Source organism: Phalaenopsis equestris, unplaced genomic scaffold, assembly GCF_001263595.1.
Source record: "Phalaenopsis equestris unplaced genomic scaffold, ASM126359v1 Scaffold000002, whole genome shotgun sequence".
Classification (NCBI taxonomy): Eukaryota; Viridiplantae; Streptophyta; class Magnoliopsida; order Asparagales; family Orchidaceae; genus Phalaenopsis; species Phalaenopsis equestris.
The window spans coordinates 4,329,780-4,349,498 of NW_018164444.1; the positions used below are offsets into that span (position 1 = coordinate 4,329,780).

The window sequence follows — 19,719 nt, forward strand, 5'->3', positions numbered from 1 at the left end:
TATATATATATATTTAAAAAATTAATAATAATGATATTTGAGATGAAAAATTGGAGTGTTGTGAATTTAAAAATTATAATTAAAATATTAAACATACTAAAATTTAAAAATCAAGTGGTATATTTATAAAATTTAAAAATAAAAAAAAATAATAATAATTAACTTTAACGGCTTTTACAAATTTCTACGTGGAACCGAGTCCCGTAATCAATGCTGCGTGGAAGCTCGCGTGTCATGTCTACTTCCCCCCTTCTTCTTCCGATTACTGTTTAGCTTCTCTTTGTCGCGCAGATCTGCCGAACAAGTTCGCGTTTAGATCTAGATTGTCTGGGACTGGTTTTCTCGGCTGTGCAGAGATTATCGGAAGAATTTTTATTACTTTTTCGTGTTCTGTTGGGGTGTATTTATCTGCTAGGGACGGGTTTACAGACAGATCCTGTTCGGATATGCAGACGGAGAGGGGTGTGAGGGATACTCATTTTTTTTCGGATGGGTTAATCGATGGTGCAATGGTTGGCACTAGGGAGTTGAATGGATACGCGACTAATCCGATATCTTCTTCTGCATCGGTATCAGCTCCCTCTTCGTTCACCCCAGTTCGTGCAAATTTCATCGAGCACCGCGTTTCTAAGATGGATACACTCGCTGGCATCGCGATTAAGTATGGCGTTGAGGTAATATGGAGAATAATTTGTGTTTTTCTTATTTCGGGTTAGTTCTTGGAGCTTGATGGTTGTTAGGGTTGTGCGATATTGATTATGGGATAGGATTGGCTATTATTTGTGGTGGTAGTGTTATGACACTGCGTGCTTGTTTGAAATTACTTAGGGTTTGTTGTTTGTTTGTGCAAGAGAGTTTTACTTTTTTGGTGTGTTCTGTGATTCCATCAACTCTGGAAGAGACCCGTAGGAAAAGAGTTTGTTGAGAAGTGCAGGGAAGGTGTGTATTGGTACTAAGGTTAGTATGAAATGGTTTCCTCTCGGGAATTAGGCTGGTTTGAACATAATTCCACCATGCGGTCAACGCTAAGTAGTGGCTTTCTTTTTTTTTAAAAGCTGTTTGTTAACTGGTATTTCTTATGGGAGATGCTTGATCGAAGTTTTCTTTGATTTTTCAGGTTGCAGATATCAGAAGAATGAATGGCTTGGTAACAGATCTTCAGATGTTTGCACGCAATTCTTTGCAGATTCCGCTGCCGGGAAGACACCCTCCTTCTCCCGTGATGTCGAACGGGTCAACTCAAAACGGGTATTTTGATTCTTCAATAATTGCATGTGCTCTAAGTATTGATTGTTTATCTGTTTTTGTGAGGATTCTTTATAATTGTATGAGGTTGTTCTACTGTTGCTAATCAACTAAAAATGCATTTCTTCGTTACTCGCTACTTCAGTTTTATTTTATGTTTTTTATTTGCATTTGTATTGTGGTTATCTTTTAACAAGTGAGTGAGCTTAACATATCTATTTATCAAAATTGTTACATGTTAACTGTGTCATTGTCAATGTTTATGAATTCCACTTTGTCATGATTAGCAAACTCATCCATTTTAGGTTCATTTTGTTACTTTAGTAAATGCATGAGATTAACCCTTAAATTTATGCTATCAGATTCTGTCATTTTTCAGGTATTCCCTCTTACCAAATAGCCTATCTAATTATAAATATTAAAAAAAAATATGTGAATTCTGGACTATGTATTCCAAATGGCCTTATGCGGTATGAGTTTTTGAAATAATATCTGGATATTTTTCAAGTATAGATCAATATGCAAAGTTCGACACTATTAAGGTGTATCTATGTGTTTATACACACCTGCATACACACACAAATGCATGCTTACATTTGCAATATGTATTTTTCAAAGTTTCTCTGTTTTCATATACTTGGGTTTTGAGTATTAATCCTTTGTGTTTATTATGATAAATTCTTTCTCCAAAAGCCAATGCACATTTGATCATCAAATAATAAGATGTTTATTCTGTTATATAATGTTCTTTTTCTAGTATAGTAAAGTATATTTTTTTATATTTTATACCAAGAAGGCCAACTAGTTTTCTGGAATTATCTGAATAAATCTCTTCTAAATTGTGGTGCTTCTATATGTGTTACAAAGCTTTTTACTGAATGTGAAAGTGAAATTTTGTGGATCTTTTTTTTTTTTTTTTGTAGTGCCTCTTCTTTTAAGGCACTATAGTCCTATAATAGATGGCATGTGCTTTGTGCAACCTGGGATAAGTTTTTCGTCATAATGGTTAAAATGGGTGAGATACACTTTGTTCATGGTTGTTTTCCTCAAGGGAAAAATGTCTTTTCTAAGCTTTTAATTAGGGGCCTTTTGGGATAACTTTCTATTTTTATTTTTTGTTATGTAATAAAACCATATTTGGTATTTTGCATATGGGATATTTGGATTTTTATTGAATATTTCATAAGTTGATTTAGGCAACGGATGTGATGCTGAGGGCAGGGGCTGATAGTGGCAGCAATGAAAGTGGTGAGGGCTACCTTTAGTGGTTTTTTTTTTAAATTAATGACGATGACGACGACAACAACAACAATAAGCCTTTATCCCACTAATTGGGGTTGTCTAGATGAATCCTTTTTCTCCATTTTGTCCTATTTAGTGTCATATTTTCATTTAATTCTTATAAATTAAGATGATTTTCTGTACAACATGCCCTAGTCTCTTTAGGTCAACCCCTACTTTTCTTAACACAAGCCAAATCTAAAACTTCTACTCTCCCAACCGGGTCATCAAATGATCAACATTTAATGTAATCGAACCATCTAAAGACTCTCTTTAATCTTGTCTGCCACTAGAGCTACTCCAACCCATTCATAGATATATACATTTTGCATTTTATCTTTAAGTGTAAAAACACTCATTCACTTGTGCATTCTCATTTCAGCAGCAATTAAATTAATTTTATGCTTCTCTTTTACAGTCCAACATTCTGCAGTATAAAGCATTGCAGGCCTCACCGCCATCTTAAAATTTACCTTTCAGTATAAGCGAAATTTTTCTATCACACAATAGGCCCGAAGCATTCCTGTACTTCAACCATCGAACATGAATTCTACTAATAACATTTTCATCTATATCACCATCACTTTGAACAATAAACTCGAGATATCTAAAACGTTCACTCTTTTTAATGATTTGATCACCTATTATTACAACTTTAGGCAACATATGTGATGCTGAGGGCAGGGGCTGATAGTGGCAGCAGTGAAAGTGGTGGGGGATACCTTTAGTGTTTTTTTTTTAAAATTAATGACGACGACGACAACAACAACAATAAGTCTTTATCCCACTAATTGGGGTTGGCTACATGAATCCTTTTTCTCTATTTTATCCTATTTAGTTGGATACACGAATCCTTTTTCTCTATTTTGTCCTATTTAGTGTCATATTTTCATTTAATTCTAATAAATTAAGATGCTTTCCTATACAACATGCCCTAGTCTCTTTAGGTCAACCTCTACTTTTCTTAACACAAGCCAAATTTAAAACTTCTACTCCCCCAATCGGGTCATCAAATAATCAACGTTTAATGTAACCAAACCATCTAAAGCGACTCTGTTTAATCTTGTCTGCCACTAGAGCTACTCCAACGCATTCATAGATATATTCATTTTGCATTTTACCTTTAGGTGTAAAAGCACTCTTTCACTTGTGCATTCTCATTTCAGCAGCAATTAAATTAATTGTATGCTTCTCTTTTATAGTCCAACATTCTGTGATATAAAGCATTGCAGGCCTCATCACCATCTTAAAATTTACCTTTCAGTATAAGCAAAATTTTTCTATCACACAATAGGTCCGAAGCATTCCTGTACTTTAACCATCGAACATGAATTCTACTAATAACATTCCCATCTATATCACCATCACTTTGAACAGTAAACTCGCGATATCTAAAACGTTCACTCTTTTTAATGATTTGATCACCTATTGTTATAACTTCATCACTAGGTCTACTACTATTAAAATCACATTCAATATATTAAGTTTTTGATCTACTCATATCAAAGCTTTTAGACTCTAAAGTTGACTTCCATAATTCAAGTTTTTCATAAATTCTCTCTACTCATAAATGCCCTTTTTTTATCAGCGAAAGCATACAGTAAGGTACATCTTCCTATAAAAGTCCAGTAAGAATATCCATAAATAAGCAAAAGGATATGAGCTTAAAATTGATCTCTGATGTAAACAACTAAAATAGGAAAATATGTGATCAATCCTCCTTATGTTCGAACACAATTAACAACTCGAGTATACATATCTATAATAACTTGAATATAAGAAATATTAGCACCTTTTTTTTTCCATAACTCTCCAAAATACTTCTCTTGAAACATTATCATTTGCTTTTTCTGAATCAATAAAAATCATAATGTAGGTCGTCTTTAATCTCTCTATACTTCTCCATCAAACATCTCAATTAATCTATAGCTTCCATATTAGACTTGCTAAACATGAATCCTAACTAATTTTGGGAAATTTTTGTACCACGTCGTAACCTATGTTTAATTTCTCTCTCCAATAACTTTAATGTATGATTCATTAACTTAATTCCTTTATAATTTGCACACACTTGTGCTCCCATTTATTCTTAAAAATAGGAATCAATAGGCTCTTTCTTCACTCATTGACATCTTTTTAGTTTTAAATAATATTAAAAAGATTAATAATTCACGAAATTCCAGTTTTAAATAATTTTATACTTTTATTAGAATATTATTAAGTCCTATTGTTTTTTCACACTTCAGTTTTTCTAAAACCTCCTCAATCTCCCTTTTACTAATATGAATGTATTTTTTTTTGTTCTTATTTATGATATTAAGCTAAATTTGATTATTTTTTTATAATTTTCATTGAAAAATTTATTAAAATATCTTATCTATTTATGTTGAATATCTTAAAACTAAGAAAATCACCTTTTGACTTTATCCTTAAGACACTTGAACTAAATCTTTTCTTTTTTATTTCTTTGTTTGATTTGTTTACACACATACATTAGTATCCAATATATTATAAAAATCACTATAAGCATAATTCTTAGCATCAAATTTACTCTCTTAGTCTTCCTACAAACCAACTTATGTTTTTCCTAATTCTCTAAAATTTATATCTAAACAAGTTTTTATAATAACACTTCTTATTTTTTACCTATTCTTGCACATTATTATTCCACAAGCTATTTTTATTCATAAGATTTTTTTTCTTTTGATTCTCCAAGCACATCTTTTGTAACATATTTAATAGAACTTGTTACTTTATTCTACATTTATTAACTTGTTCATAAACTTACCAAATCTTAAAATATTAAAGTTTACTCATAAAAATAATTCTATTTGTCTTTTAAGTGCAACCATATAATTTTTTGGCAATATTTTGTTGTATTTTTCCTCTTTCAACTCTCACCTTAAAATCCAAAATCAATAATCAATTTTGGTTATTTAAATTTTCATCTAAAATTACCTACAATCTTAACAATCTCAACGATATATTTTTCTCGTAAGAAAATAATTAATTTATGTTTTATTAAATTTATCTTATAATTGATAATATACTCTTTTTTTTTAATTAAAGTATAGTAATAACAAAATTATAAACTAAAACAAATCTAGTATGACTCGTCCGTCTTTATTAGTCACTCAATAACTATAGCCATGATTAATACTTCTAAAATATTATATCATTATACCAATATGTCCATTTAAATCTCCAATAATTTTTTTGTTTTCAAAATGTATCATTTTTATTAATTCTTTTAGGTTATTTCAAAAATTTTCTTTTGAACATATATCAAAACCTACTAATAGAACATAAGCTCTTATAATATTGAAAATCTTATTATGAACAATAAATAATCTTTGAAGCTATAATTATCTCTAATTTTATTAATTTTTATAATATTATATTTCAAACTCTTGTTTATAATTACACCTTCATTTTTTCTTGTACGTCTTCTACTTGCATACCAAAATATAAAACCTAAACTATCAATCTTCTTAGCATTTTCTACAACCCATTTGGTTTATTGAATGCATAAGATATTTATCTTTCTATAAATCATAATATCTATTTATTCTATTAATTTACCTGCGAAAATATTTATATTTCAATTTTCTATCTTAACACTAGTTTTGTGGACTAACTTCTTTGTCTGCATTCATACATAACGTAGGAACTCTTGCTTATTTAAGATTACACCCCGAGCGTCGGTGTAGCGACTCTTGCATGCATTTCATTGTATTCAGGTCCTATAACGTGTCGTTTGCAGAAAACCCCTTAGCATTAACGCAATTATTTAAATGATTCGTGTCATAGTTTTTCGACAAAAAATTTTATGATGGTTGTTGACTTGTAACATAACTCTCCATTTTTCACATTTGTGAGATTCAACAATATCAGTGCTAAATATATTTTTCAAAACACCTATATTATAATTTTGAATATTTTAAGAAGTTAATTTTATTTTTAATGTAAAGTTTAAAAGTAGCTTTAAACAAACCTAACATATTTTTTAAAAAAAATTATATAGGCCCTTAATATTTGAGCGGTGTGCTTTTGAAAACTGCTTCCAATTTAGAGTTGAATATTGGTCCATGATATATGAGTACTCTATACTTATGCTTTTTAACTTTTCAACTATTAAAATCATATTCAATGAAATAAATGGTTCCATCGAGATGCTAGAGTCCAAACTTATTAAGGAGGAGGATTGATGTGAAGCGTTCATTATTGTTACACTGGGCATTAATTTATCACAAATTATGATACTTTTTTGGGGGCAATTACATGCATTCTACCTAAATCATGACGACTAAGAAAATTAACACCATTCTAACTCCATTTTATGAGCTATCTTTCAAATATTAAAATTCACAATAAAACTCATATTTTTTTCTTTTGTCAAATTTCGTGGGGTTTGATCCTAGCATGTGCAAATACTTGAGCCTAATAATTCAAAAAAATAACAATAGTGCTAATTTTGTAAACTGACACGATTTGAATATTATGTATGTCATTTTCCCAGTTTTATCAAATGAAAACTTTCTAATAAATGTATAACATTACACCAGCAACATACTATAGTATTTTTTTAAATACTCCCCAAATTCAATGTATATGAAGAACATTGACAAAACAGTATTTAATTAATAAAGTGTCTTGATATTTCGTGAACCTTAATATTTTTATTTAGACATATGAATAAGATAATTCAATGCTTATGTACGGCATAATTAATAAATTATATGATATGGTAGGAATAATATAGACCCACTATAAAATTTTGTTGGAGAAGATTATGAAAGGAGCTGTGATAGCCTTATGAAGGAAGAGGATGCAAAGTTAATCACAGAATATCGATTGTAAAAATCTGCATAAAAAAGATCCAAATAAAGAAAGTTCTCTTTATAAAAAAGAAATTGAAGGATGGGAATGTCAATAAAGAAATACATTTTATGAAATGGGTGAGCAAAATAATTATTTTATTTTAGTAAAATAGGTTAAAAGGCTCGTCTAACACATCTGGTAACTGAGGAGATGATACCCAGGTTCTAATCGAGATACTCGTTTTCTTTTACTTTTCCAGATTAGTGCCTCTAAAATTATGGTTGAATTGATGAAGTTTTGTGTAATACCACAAAGCATTTTCATATTATTATGAGGGCCTTCTAATTAATGCATGACATAATAAAGAATTCAAAAGCATCAAATAAGAACAAATCACTCATTTCTAAACTATTATTTTTATCTGGGAAGCTTAAGAAGAATTATATTTTGATAATTCATAATAAGGGAAATCTTGATCTTTGATGAAGTATATGAATTTTATGCATATTAAAATGTTTATGCTATTTTGTTTTCTCATTTTTTCTCCATATTTTGGATATCTCGTGAAATTGCTTTTTTAAACCTTATTTATTGGTTTAAAATTTATGTGGTGTTGGCTCTGGACACTGGATGAACGACATGCTTGTATCAACCTCACCATTCCTTGGGTTTGGATAAATCATCAGACCTGTAGCTATAAGTTGGTTTTTTTATATGATGGTATTTTCATGCTAGCTCCAATTTGCCTTGTTCCGAGCTGCAAAACTTATGTCTGTTTAAATTGGTTCATGCCAAATTTTTCCTAAGAAAACCTATTTTCAGGCCTTAACCAGCTACCTAATTATTGTCGTGATAAGTCTGGGACAGAGTTTGCTTCTCTTTAATCCGATAAAATTGAACCGGGTGCAACCTTTTCCACTCAATGCTTACACCTCTAGGATGTTGGTTAGGCAACAGATTTTAACTCCAAAAGGTATAAGTTGAATCCTTAATCTGATGCTAGTAAAACCCTTAAGATTAGTTAACAGCAAAAGTCAACTTCCCTAAACTATACAATTATTCAGTTGAGAACGGATGCTTAGATTTTCTTTATAAATACCTAAATAACACAGCTAACAACTCTCCTGGGCAAGCACACCAGGAATGGTGATTTTGAACTCGTTCAATATAGAGACCTTAGATGAGACTGATCGGTATGCCTTCGTATGTAAGTTTTAAGTTCCCTTTTGTGCACTCCTGTTAATGGGATTAACCTTCTTTTATTTTGGGACAAACATCTCTTGTTTGTGCTTCTTTTGTTACAGGTGTTTTCTAGTTTCTTTTGCTACGGGATTTCTAGTTTCATCCACTTTGATTTCTTAAAATCTTCAGGCTTTTGTTGTCGTGGCAATTTTATAGTTCCTGTATGATGCCGGATACAGCTGCATGCCCTATCTTCTGATTTCTTATACTATAAACTGTGGGGGAGTTGATTACGAATATGAGGCTCTGAAGTGTGTAAAATTCATTATCATACATTAATTAATTTGAATCAATAAAATTTTGGTTGACTTTATTCTTGTAGTGTTTGGTTAAGTCGACTTGAGATTGAAGCTCTAAGGAGAACTTATCTCATTGTACAAACTTAAGGCATAGTATTACTATTTTTCGACCACCTATCTTTTTCCTTTTCCTATTCTCTAATTTTAACAAATACAGAACTGTTCCTTTGCTTGCATGATTTAGTCAAATTTAGTAGAATCTAGATTTTGACTGTGACATGATTTTCAATTAACCATTGAATTCTTATGCTTTTAAATTTTCATGTGTGATTTTCAATTACATTTTTTTCTTTGTAAGATCTTATTTTTGAATTTTTAATTTTCTTCTAAACGAATGAATATTGTCTAAATTAAAATGTTTATGAACTGTGAACTTTGTATTTATGTGATTTTGTGTTTCTCATCATAGATTTGGATTGGGAGCTAGATTCTACATCCTCTTTGACATCGTAGATGGAGATTGTGTCATAATATCTAGAAGTAGAAGATAATAATTGAGTCAATCAGCAAAATAATAAAATAATGCTATTTAAATGAAATCGGTTAACATATGATTCTAGAGAAATTCAATTTAATTATTTTGAGATTCATAAGCATTTTCCTATATTTAATGAGAAGTATAATCTTAGAGAATTTTTAAATTGGATGGACAACTTATATCATTATTTCAAATAGTTGAAGTTGCACAAAAAAAATAGTGAGACTTCCTTAATTATTCTGGCAAAATGCTACAAATAAAATAAAATCTACATTGATTGATATAAAATATTAACTTAAAGAATAATATTTATTATTTAGTGACTTTATTGACCAGCTACATGATCAATTTATGAAAAAAGTGACTGTAGTGTATTGTCAATACTTAGTTGAGTATAAACGTCGTCACAAAATATTATTTGCTTATGGATTACTTTTTTATCACTATTTATTTCATTACAGGTCTTTGCCAAAAGAAATATATATATATTTATATATAATTCTCTAAAGACATTAGATGAGACATATTATCTAGCTTAAAGGCTGAGAGGCTGAGAATTATTATAATTATTTTTTTAGAACTACTGCATATGCTAAATATCTTTTAACAAAAATCATTAGCATCGTCTATAAAGCCTGTCAAGTTCACAAGAATTATGTATTTTTAATCACATTGAAATGTTATAGTTTGGAATATTTTTTAAGTGATGCATTAGATATTAAAAAATATTTATGGTTTCAATATAATTTTATAATTGGAGTCTCTATTAGAATGTAGTCATAAACCTAAACTTAAATTTAAGTATTAAAACTTGAAACTGAAATTGAACTTGGGATCACATTTGAATATAAATTTCAATTAGAATTTAAATCTTGAATGTTGAAAAAAATCATGCATGCTTAAGTTGATTTATCAATCAAAGACTTGATAATATAGCACTTCATCAAAAACCTAATGAAGTTATCGATATGAATTAAATTGATAGTAATTTTTTTCTATTTTTGTGCTCTTACATTCTTGATTTATAAATTTATAAAGAAATTTTATGATGAAAGTAAAATTAAGTCACCATATCAAAGGATTTATTTGTGATAATCGCCTTTAAGAAAATAAAAAATTCAAATCTATTTAGGGGTTGTTCTGTTTGTTGAAAACAAATGCAGTGTGATTAACTTGTAGTTCATTTGAAATACTTTGGAGTTATTTAGTTCAGTGTAATATATATGTATATATATATATATATATATGTTGGTTTGAAAAAAATTAAAATCAATGTAAACACGATTGGTGGTAGCGACAAGGGTGACATTAGCTGCGGTGGAATGCAGGAGCTAGTCCACGACGATGGTGGTGGTCGTTGGTGGGCGATCGGTTGTGATAGTGGAGGTTGCTGGCAGGCAGCAGCAGCTGGTGGGCGACGGTGGCGGTTGGCAGGTGGCGCTTTTGGGCGGCTCGGCAAGCTGCTGACGGAGAGGGCTGCAAACCTATGCTGATGATCTATGGGCGTAGAGCAGTGGGCTGCAATTCATTTTATATTTGAAAATCATTCGAATCTAAGGAATTCAGGTACACAAATTTTGAAATGTAGGGTGAATTTCAAATCCACCAAAATTTTACACTACATTTTATTTTCATTCAACCAAACACCAAAATTTAAAAAACCCTATGTTTGGTTTCCTTCACGCCAGAAATACAGCAAATCAAACAATCCCTTAGTTAAATCCAAAGATACATAAAGCACCATGACTAATTTTTAAGCTATTTTAATTAGATTTCCTTAAAAGGTATTTTCGCCCATATGATAGAACCATATTTATGCGATATGCCTGTTAAAAAATTTTTTATGGAACTTTATAAGCATTAATTTTAAGAAGTTTTCATTGTCGCTTCCTTAAGCATTAATTATAGTATATTCAGTAGGAGAACATTGGTATTTTAGTATTATCAGTACGTGCATTGCTTTATTGTGCATTTTTTATTAGTAATTTGCATGAAGTTTTCATAGGAAATTGTTTTAGTAATGAGAATTATAAGTCTACCAAAGATTTGAATATTATGAAATTCAAACTAGATGACAGAATGAGAATTTGTATGGAATATATAATGTTAATGTTGTAATCCATGCATAATTTATAATACCTATATATATACCTATATATATACCTATATATATAAACTTAAATTTGATTGTGTTGATTCGGGATCGAACTATTTTGAGTCTACTGGGGTTCAACTCAAAATGAATTTGATTTCAAGTCGCGTTTGAGTTTGTTATAATTGAGTGTAAGCATACTCGGCTCCATATGAGCCCTATTTAGAGGTGTTGGTCCCTAGATTTCTTTATGGAAAAAGCAGCATTTATCCTATGGTAGGGCACATATCATTTAATTATTTTGTCAGAGTCTAATTTTTTCCAAGCTAGGTAGATTAATGTGAAACTCCATTAGCTTCTGTTGTTTTGGGTTCTTTTTATGAAACTTTCTGTGCTTTCCTTGTGTTGGTAGGATTTATCCCTTGCCTGTGTTCTTTTTATTATTGGACTTCCATTGTGTTTGTTTCTTTTGTTACTGGACTAAAAATTTATTTTGTTATATGAGTTGCACTTTTTCTTTTTTGGCTCTTTGCAATCTTTGGGTTTGCAGTTTTCTCAGCTTCAAGACGGGGCATGTCGTCTCTATGTTCTTTTGAAATATAATTGTAAATCGGCTGAGAATTCGGTGATTATAGACATTTGGCTTTGAGAAATGTGAAATTTCATTGAGTTTCGTTCTGTTGTAATTCAATAAATTTTTTATTTTTATGCAATTTTTTCTAGTCTTTTCCTAATGCAAGTAGAAACTGGAGATGTTATGGGCAGTTTATCTCCTTGCACAAGCGCTAGGTTATTTGTGAACTTTGAGCTGCAGTTGTTGCGACATTTCTACGATATCCTTCAGGGTGAGGTGGTCGAATTCATTTTCTTACTTTCTAAAAAATTGTAAATTGAAGTAGAATTTGCTGCTTAAAAATATGGATGCTCTAAGGAATGTGAAATTCATCTTACTTTGATTCAACTTTTATCTGATAAAATTTTGATTGGATGTAATTTATTCTAACTTCTAGTGCAAATGGAGTTTGCAGATTTTTTGGGATGCCAACTCCTTGCAAAGGTTTGAGGCTTGCTGTTACTATTTGATGATCTTTTATCTTTTTTTTTCCTTCTTTTTCATTTTCTAATTTCTACTTATTGGTTGGCACATGCAATGATTTTAATCAAATTTGTGCAATATAATTTTTTATTACGGCATTATTTTTAATTAAATATATGATTTTTATGCTTTTGAATGCCCATATGTTATTTATAATAGATGAATTTAAATTATCATATGTGATGAATTTTTTCATATTTTTAGTTTTCATATAAAGGAATGACACTCAATAAATTCATGTAGCAGACCACACTTAATGAGATAAGGCTTGTTGTATATAAAGGAATGAATAGTCGTCTAGATTAAAAGATTTGTGAACCATGAATTTACATGCTTGCATAATTTTGTGGCATAAAGAAAATTATCACCTAAGTGATACCGGAGAAAAATGTTCGTACCACAATAAAACACAAATATTATTTTTGAAATTGAAATCGGTTACAATAACAAAACTTCAACAGGAAATAATGACAACAAACATAAAAGGAGACACTGGGGCGGCGGTGAAGGAGATGAGCAACGACTGGACATCAGATAGGACGGTGACCCGCGGCATGCAGCAGTGGAAGGTGAGGCTGGAATGGGGTTTATGGCAACTACAGGTAGGGATTGGAGAGGAGGGCGTAGCAGGCGTGGGTGGAGAGGTTTATGGTAGTGGCAGAATTGGGAGGTAGGAGGGTCCTGTGACAACACCTGACGGCGGGAAGGGGTAAATCTGCAGCAGGTGGAGTCCCTGGATGGTGCTACGGAATAGCAGGGTAGTGGGGAGGTTACTGGCTACAGCAGATATGCAGGAAAAACCAACAACATTTTCCTTGGGGTTTCAGCGGCTCAACATGAGGGGGAGATTTTGGGCTTGGCGTCTGGACGGGAGAGGAAGGAATGTCAGTCAGGTTACGGGAGAGGGTGGAAAGGTTGCAGCTGGGTTTCAGGGAGAGCTGGAAGGGATGCAGGGATCAGCGGGCACAGCAAGGTTTGTGCCGGAAGAAGGCAGCTAGCCGGGGAGGATGTGAGCAAAGGAAGAAAAATACATTCACCACTGAGGAGAGTGATACATCCGGAGCACCATCCTAACCATCGGATACAGCCTTCGAGGGAAAACTAGGATGCCGATGACTGTACTCACAAATCCGAAATCAAAAATAACATAAACTGAAAACCTATACAACAAACACATATAAATAGGAGATAGATAGGCGGGAAACAAAAATTGAAAGGGGCACTAATTTCCGGCCAAATGTAAAGAGGAAGTAGGGGTCTGGTAGAGCACCAAACACCCCCTCGGTTCAGTCAAACCGGTCCATGTGTCACTAAGACATTCTACATTGATGTCCCATTATTATTAGTTTTCTTTGTGACTTTTAAGATCATCATATTATGTCGGTCTTAGCTTCCATTTAGTTGAACGATGAATATATCTAGTATGTTATGGCATTTGATAAGTTTCTGTTAAGCCACCGCTTTGTCCATTCTGTTGACGGTTGTGTTATATTTCTGCTGGTTCAAAACCCTTATTCCAAAAACATTTTCATTATTAATAATACTCTGATGTAAAAAGTTATATTTCTATCAAATGTTTGTATCTATATGATAACACTGAAGATACAAAAATTTAAGGGAAATTTACGTACATACATTTTGGTGTCATGAACCTATGCATAAAATTATCTTTGCCTCGATTTAACATTCATACTGTCATCAAATGAGTGCTGACTGTCCTATGAAATTGCTGCAGAGACAAAACTCGTCGGCATCAATCTCGCGATATTGTAGATTCAATCCAATCTCTCAAACCGAAGCCTCCTCCCCGCCGCCTTTCCCCTGCAATGTGCAGTCTTCAGGGTTACTATGGCCTCACACAACCTAAAAAGAGTCTGCTACCTGAAGGCACGGAGATGTCTGTTTTTAAATCAGGGAAGACCCTCAAGTTCGAAGATAATTCACATTTCCTGGAATCACCTCTAAAGTTAGCCAATGGTTTCCCTCTAGAGAATGGTGATCTCTCTGGAAACACACCAGAGATTCTACTCAAGGAAGAAGGTACTGGGGGTGTGTTTTCAGGAAGAGTAGGAAAAGGTTTGGCATTAAGGCCAAAGCTTGGGAGCAGGACTGACCTCGATGACAGTCGCTATAACTCATCGTCGGCCGGTGATTCCCTTGTCGGAGACGTTTCTGTCTCAGTTCGAAAATCATCCAGTGCCTCAAACTTAAGCGAGTCGGAGAACACCACATCCATTTGGCCAACAAGCAAATGGTCTTTGAAGCCAGATTTGATTGCCAGACCAATTTTTGATGGATTTCAAAAGCCTCTAGCAGCATGGAGAAACAAAGCAGCTCTTGATTAGCAAAATTTTTTTAAAGAAATTTAAAAGTACATAAATTTTTATACGCATTAATATGATTTCTCCAAGGGAGAGGAGAAGTGAGGAATGTTAAAATAAAAAGAAAGAAAGGAAAAGAAAGGACAATCAATATTATGATGTGATTCTTGTTTTGATTCATGGATGAAGAGAGCACAATACGTATTCTTTTGTAATAGGTAGTGTGGGAATTGTTCAGCTATAGAATTACCTGACGCCTCTTCCCTGTATTATTCTTTTAATTAGACATTCCAGATTCAAGCATCTGAGTTTTATTTTGTTTAGCAAACTCTATTTCTTTGGGAGATTCAGATGTATACCACACAATCCCTATGCCTTTACATATCTAATATTTAAATTTTGATTTTTATATTTATGGCACTTTATGTATGCTTGGAAATATGTATTTTACTTTTTAAAAGTAAATGATACTAGTAGTTTTTATGTGCAATAAAAGATTTGAGCGTTATATATTGTAAAAATTAAAATTTAGGTGTTAAGATATGTAAATACATACCAATTGAGTGGTATGTAAATGACTCTAGTTCTTTTTCTGCCTTCCAGGATGGCTGTGATCAAGAGAAAAAATTTGCGTGAGATAGTCATTAGCAGAGCTGCGTATGATTTTGAGGTTATACTGAGGGTATAAGAGGGTTATTGTAAATGACTCTAGTTCTTTTTCTTCCTTCCCGGATGGCTGTGATCAAGGGAAAAAATTTGTGTGAGATAGACATTAGCAGAGCTGCATACGATTTTGAGGTTATACTGAGGGTATAAGAGGGTTATATTCACGGTATAACCTCTTGTAATCTCCATATAATGTTCTGTAACTTACATGTAACCTACTAATAAGTTCTTAATATATGATAACAGAAGTGCGAAACTTATTTGTAGGTTACAGGTAGGGTAGGTTACAGGTATACAGGTAGGTTACATGGAGATTACAAGGGATTATAACACGGGTATAACCCCCTTATACCTTCCTTATAACCTCAAAATCATACGCAGCGCTGCGTACGCCTATCGTTCGCAAATTTTTTCCGTGATCAAGAGCGATTTTTTATGACAATATAAAATTATAACCATGTGCTTTTAAATTATATAATTTCTTAATAGTTTTGTACAATGTATATTTTATTTTAACTCTTCAAATTTTTTAGAATCTTTAAAATTATTTTAACCATGTATAAATTTGTATGGTATTAAAAATCCCTCGGATAGCCTCTCTAGCATGCATTCAAAACCCCCCTCTAAAAGAGCGAAAATCTCCTCATTGCATGTTTAGTATGCAATAACGGTGGGAATGACAGAATATTAGTTGTAAACTGTAGTATAATATATATATTTAACATGTGTATAATATTGTTCTATACGGAGTTTGCATGCATACGAACTTCACACGTAATAATTTTTTAGGTATGGTGTGAGGCAGACTTTTCCATCTTCAATCAAACGAAATAGACCGACATCACCTGGCCAAAGGAGTCTAGCCTTTCTGTCGAGGGAAGTTCTTCTTGATCATGGTTGAGGAATGGATCTTTTCCTCCATTGCTGTGCATTACCATCTCGCCTCAAACTTGCAAGTTTGATCCCGAGCAGACCTCCTCCATAGAAACACAATCTAAAACATTGCTTTTGTTGCTACCATCAGTTGCTTCTTCCACCATTGATGAACAAACTTTACTAATTCCAGCCTACGTAAAATTGCCATCCTTATCTGAATACTTCATGTTCATGAAGCTATTTGTGTTTCTCAATGTTGAGACCAACTATCAACTGTCAGATAAACAAAATTTGTTTGCCACGAGTTCTTCATTTGTTCCTGACTCCATTTTACTAATATTTTAAATTTTTGGGAAAAGCATACATGGGAGAATTTCAGTCTGGAATAACCAATCCATTATATTTCTATTTCATAATAGAAATTATCCATATATGGATAGCAGTCAGAATGTTGTCAGAATTGTGGTAGCAGTTTGAAAAGCAAAGAAGCCAGAATGTTGTCTCAAACGATCCCTTGGCAAGAACATAGTCAAGCTTAACTCGGCTCGATTCAAACAACTGTTTGAGCTTGGTTTATTTTGTGACCATCAAACATTAAACTAGTGACTTGCTTGAAAATATAAACAAAAATTATCAAGACTTAAAAATTGGAGCTCATTTATCATACAACATAACCTTTTAAATTTATATATATATATCCCACCAATATGAGCTAGTTGAAACAAAAAAATTAGGTTGCCCACCGACCCAATGAGCTATGAATTTAACATGCGGAACACTTTTTTCATTTAAATTGCACATCTTCCATATGATGTAGGACTAAATGAGTCATGCAAATGCTAAGTTTTCAAGAATCAGGGTGTAGAAAGTGGGCTACAAAATCAGGCTATGAGAATTGGGCTGCAGGAATTAATAAATTTATTTATATTTATAAGTTTATATTATACTTTTAAAAATTAAAAGAAAAAAATTAATTGATATTAATGATTAATTGAGTTTCTTAGCAAGTTTTATGACAAGTCTTAATTAAGCTTCTTGATTATTTTATTCAAAATCTTTAAATGATATTGTTTATGATAAAAAATTATTCAAGCTAAGAGTTTTTTAAACTTCTCCGTTTAATAGTATTTATGAAAAATAATCAAACTTGTTTGATTAATTATTAAACGATAAAAAAAAGAGCTCTAATCAAGATAAACCACAATTAGCTCTTCAAGCGCTTAATTCTTTTGCAGCCCTAACTATTTTCACTTCATTATAGTATATTTTTGGTTATAAATTCAGCCGTTTTCTCTTATATAATAGATAACTAATAAGTATTTTTATCACTTATCATGATTTTCCTCCCAATGGCAGACAAGATTAGAGAGAGTCGTCTTAGATGGTTTAGTCACATTAAACGCCGGTCATCTGATGATCCTGTTAGGAGAGTAGATATTTTGGATTTGACTTATTTTAAGAAAGGTAGAGGTAGACTTCAAAAGACTTGGGCGTGTTGTATAAAAAATTATCTTAATTTATTAGAATTAAATGAAAATATGACACTAAATATGACATGATGGAGAAAAAGGAATCATGTAGCCGACCTCACTTAGTGGGATAGGCTTGTTGTTGTTGTTGTACCATGTCTTCCCACTCATAATGAGGACTCTATTCATCCATCTTCCTCCTTGACTTCCGATAATATTTTATATGTTCCCTAATTTCATGTAAGTCTTTTTGTGTACATATTATCTCGTCCAATCTAACAATTGTTTCATGACTTTTAGCAATCTTACTATATTTTTTTAGAGTTCCATTAAAAAAAATACGATTGGTGGAGGTATTGAAATTGGAAGTAGTTATTATATGACCAATGCTATTTTTAATAACTTGTCCTCCATTATTTGAACTTATATCATTTAGGCCATCTTCCATTGAGCAATAACTTCAATGTTTCGCTCAAGTTCCCTGCACTATTTTGAAAGTTGAATGTAAGGCTTATGAATATGATAAATACCACTTGGTCTCCTTTCTAGTATTTGCATCATCTTATTGCAGTGCACCTTCTTACCTGGTCGATTCAAATACCTCGAGACTTTACCTTTAAATACTTATTTGAATATTTGTTAGTTCCTTTCATTTATAGATGATCACACCAGTATCATTTGGTTCATTTGTTGATGTGTCTATCAATTATTTTGCCTATTCTCAAGCATCTCGATGAAAAATAAGTTCAATTTTTTACTCAAATTGATACATTTTATGTCAATAAAGCTTTTGAATGATGTAGTTTCCACTTTAGCTTTGTTTACACAACTAACGAAATTATCATCAATCGCCATGTCCTTATATCACAAAATAAAATAGTGCGGCATTATTAAAACTAGCATTTCCTAGAGGATACATGTATCTTGTTGTTTGACATGAAAGTTACACGCCAGTTTTTTGGAGGGTGACCTCTCACAACCTATTACTTAATCATGTCGTCCACTTTTATGGGTGCTTTGAAAACCTATGTTACATCTAACTCATGAAGTCTTAAGTTGTGCTTGTGTTGTTCACTCTCTCCATCCAAAACATGATGAGCTTTCTTCTCATGCTATTAAGAATATTTTTTAGAATATATGATCCACCTACAAGTCACTCCTATGTCATTAATGGTGTCACCTTTTAGAAGCTCCTGCCCGTTCCTCATCCCTAACAAGGTCTCTACTCATCAACCTCACACACTTTTCAAGTTCTCCCTTACAAAACATTTACTATCAACCTCGCACACTTTTCAAGTTCTCCCTTACAAAACATTTACTATAGTTGTGCATTCATCTATAACTAAAAAGTTAAATCTACATCTCTTGATTTCTTTACAAAAAAACTATGTGTAGTTACATCAAACAATCACAACACTCCATCAAATTCTTTTATCATTTATCATCTTCCATTCATTATTTTTGTTAATCTCTATCCAGTACCGCTGATTCCAAAGCTTATCAGAATGATCTGCTAGACCCTAACTAGAAGTAGGTAACCAATAGTGAAATAGGTATTTTTCTTGATTGTCATACCCAGATTCTTATTTGCAACACATTCTAGGGTAGATTTTTTATTAATCATTATAAAGTTAAACTAGTAATCAAAGGCTATACTCAAATCCAGGAAAATGACTACTTTAAAACTTCCTCCCCCACCACGCAACCATGTATACATCTTTTCTATTTGTTGCTATCATGACGAATGGGCCTTGCTCCAACTGGATACGAACAATACTTCTCTTTATTTTGAAACTTTATAAGAATCAAATTCCACGGCATGTTGTAAAAATC

At 32.1% G+C, this 19,719-nt stretch overlaps 1 protein-coding gene across 1 annotated transcript; it reads left to right on the plus strand.

The window, feature by feature from the left end:
• The first annotated feature begins 208 nt into the window (after nt 1-208).
• Nucleotides 209-15,258, plus strand: LOC110039160. The gene is made up of 3 exons (XM_020744128.1): nt 209-674; nt 1,118-1,248; nt 14,290-15,258. Exons 1-3 carry the CDS (start codon nt 447-449, stop codon nt 14,897-14,899), a joined length of 969 nt encoding a protein of 322 aa, XP_020599787.1. The 5' UTR covers nt 209-446; the 3' UTR covers nt 14,900-15,258.
• Nucleotides 15,259-19,719: the final 4,461 nt, after the last annotated feature.

Excerpts from the sequence above, each read along its gene's own strand:
- LOC110039160 (XM_020744128.1), top strand. The coding sequence starts at position 447 with ATGCAGACGGAGAGGGGTGTGAGGGATACTCATTTTTTTTCGGATGGG. Across the intron at positions 675-1,117 it reads CGATTAAGTATGGCGTTGAG|GTTGCAGATATCAGAAGAAT; the intron begins GTAATATGGAGA and ends TTGATTTTTCAG. Across the intron at positions 1,249-14,289 it reads AACGGGTCAACTCAAAACGG|AGACAAAACTCGTCGGCATC; the intron begins GTATTTTGATTC and ends AAATTGCTGCAG.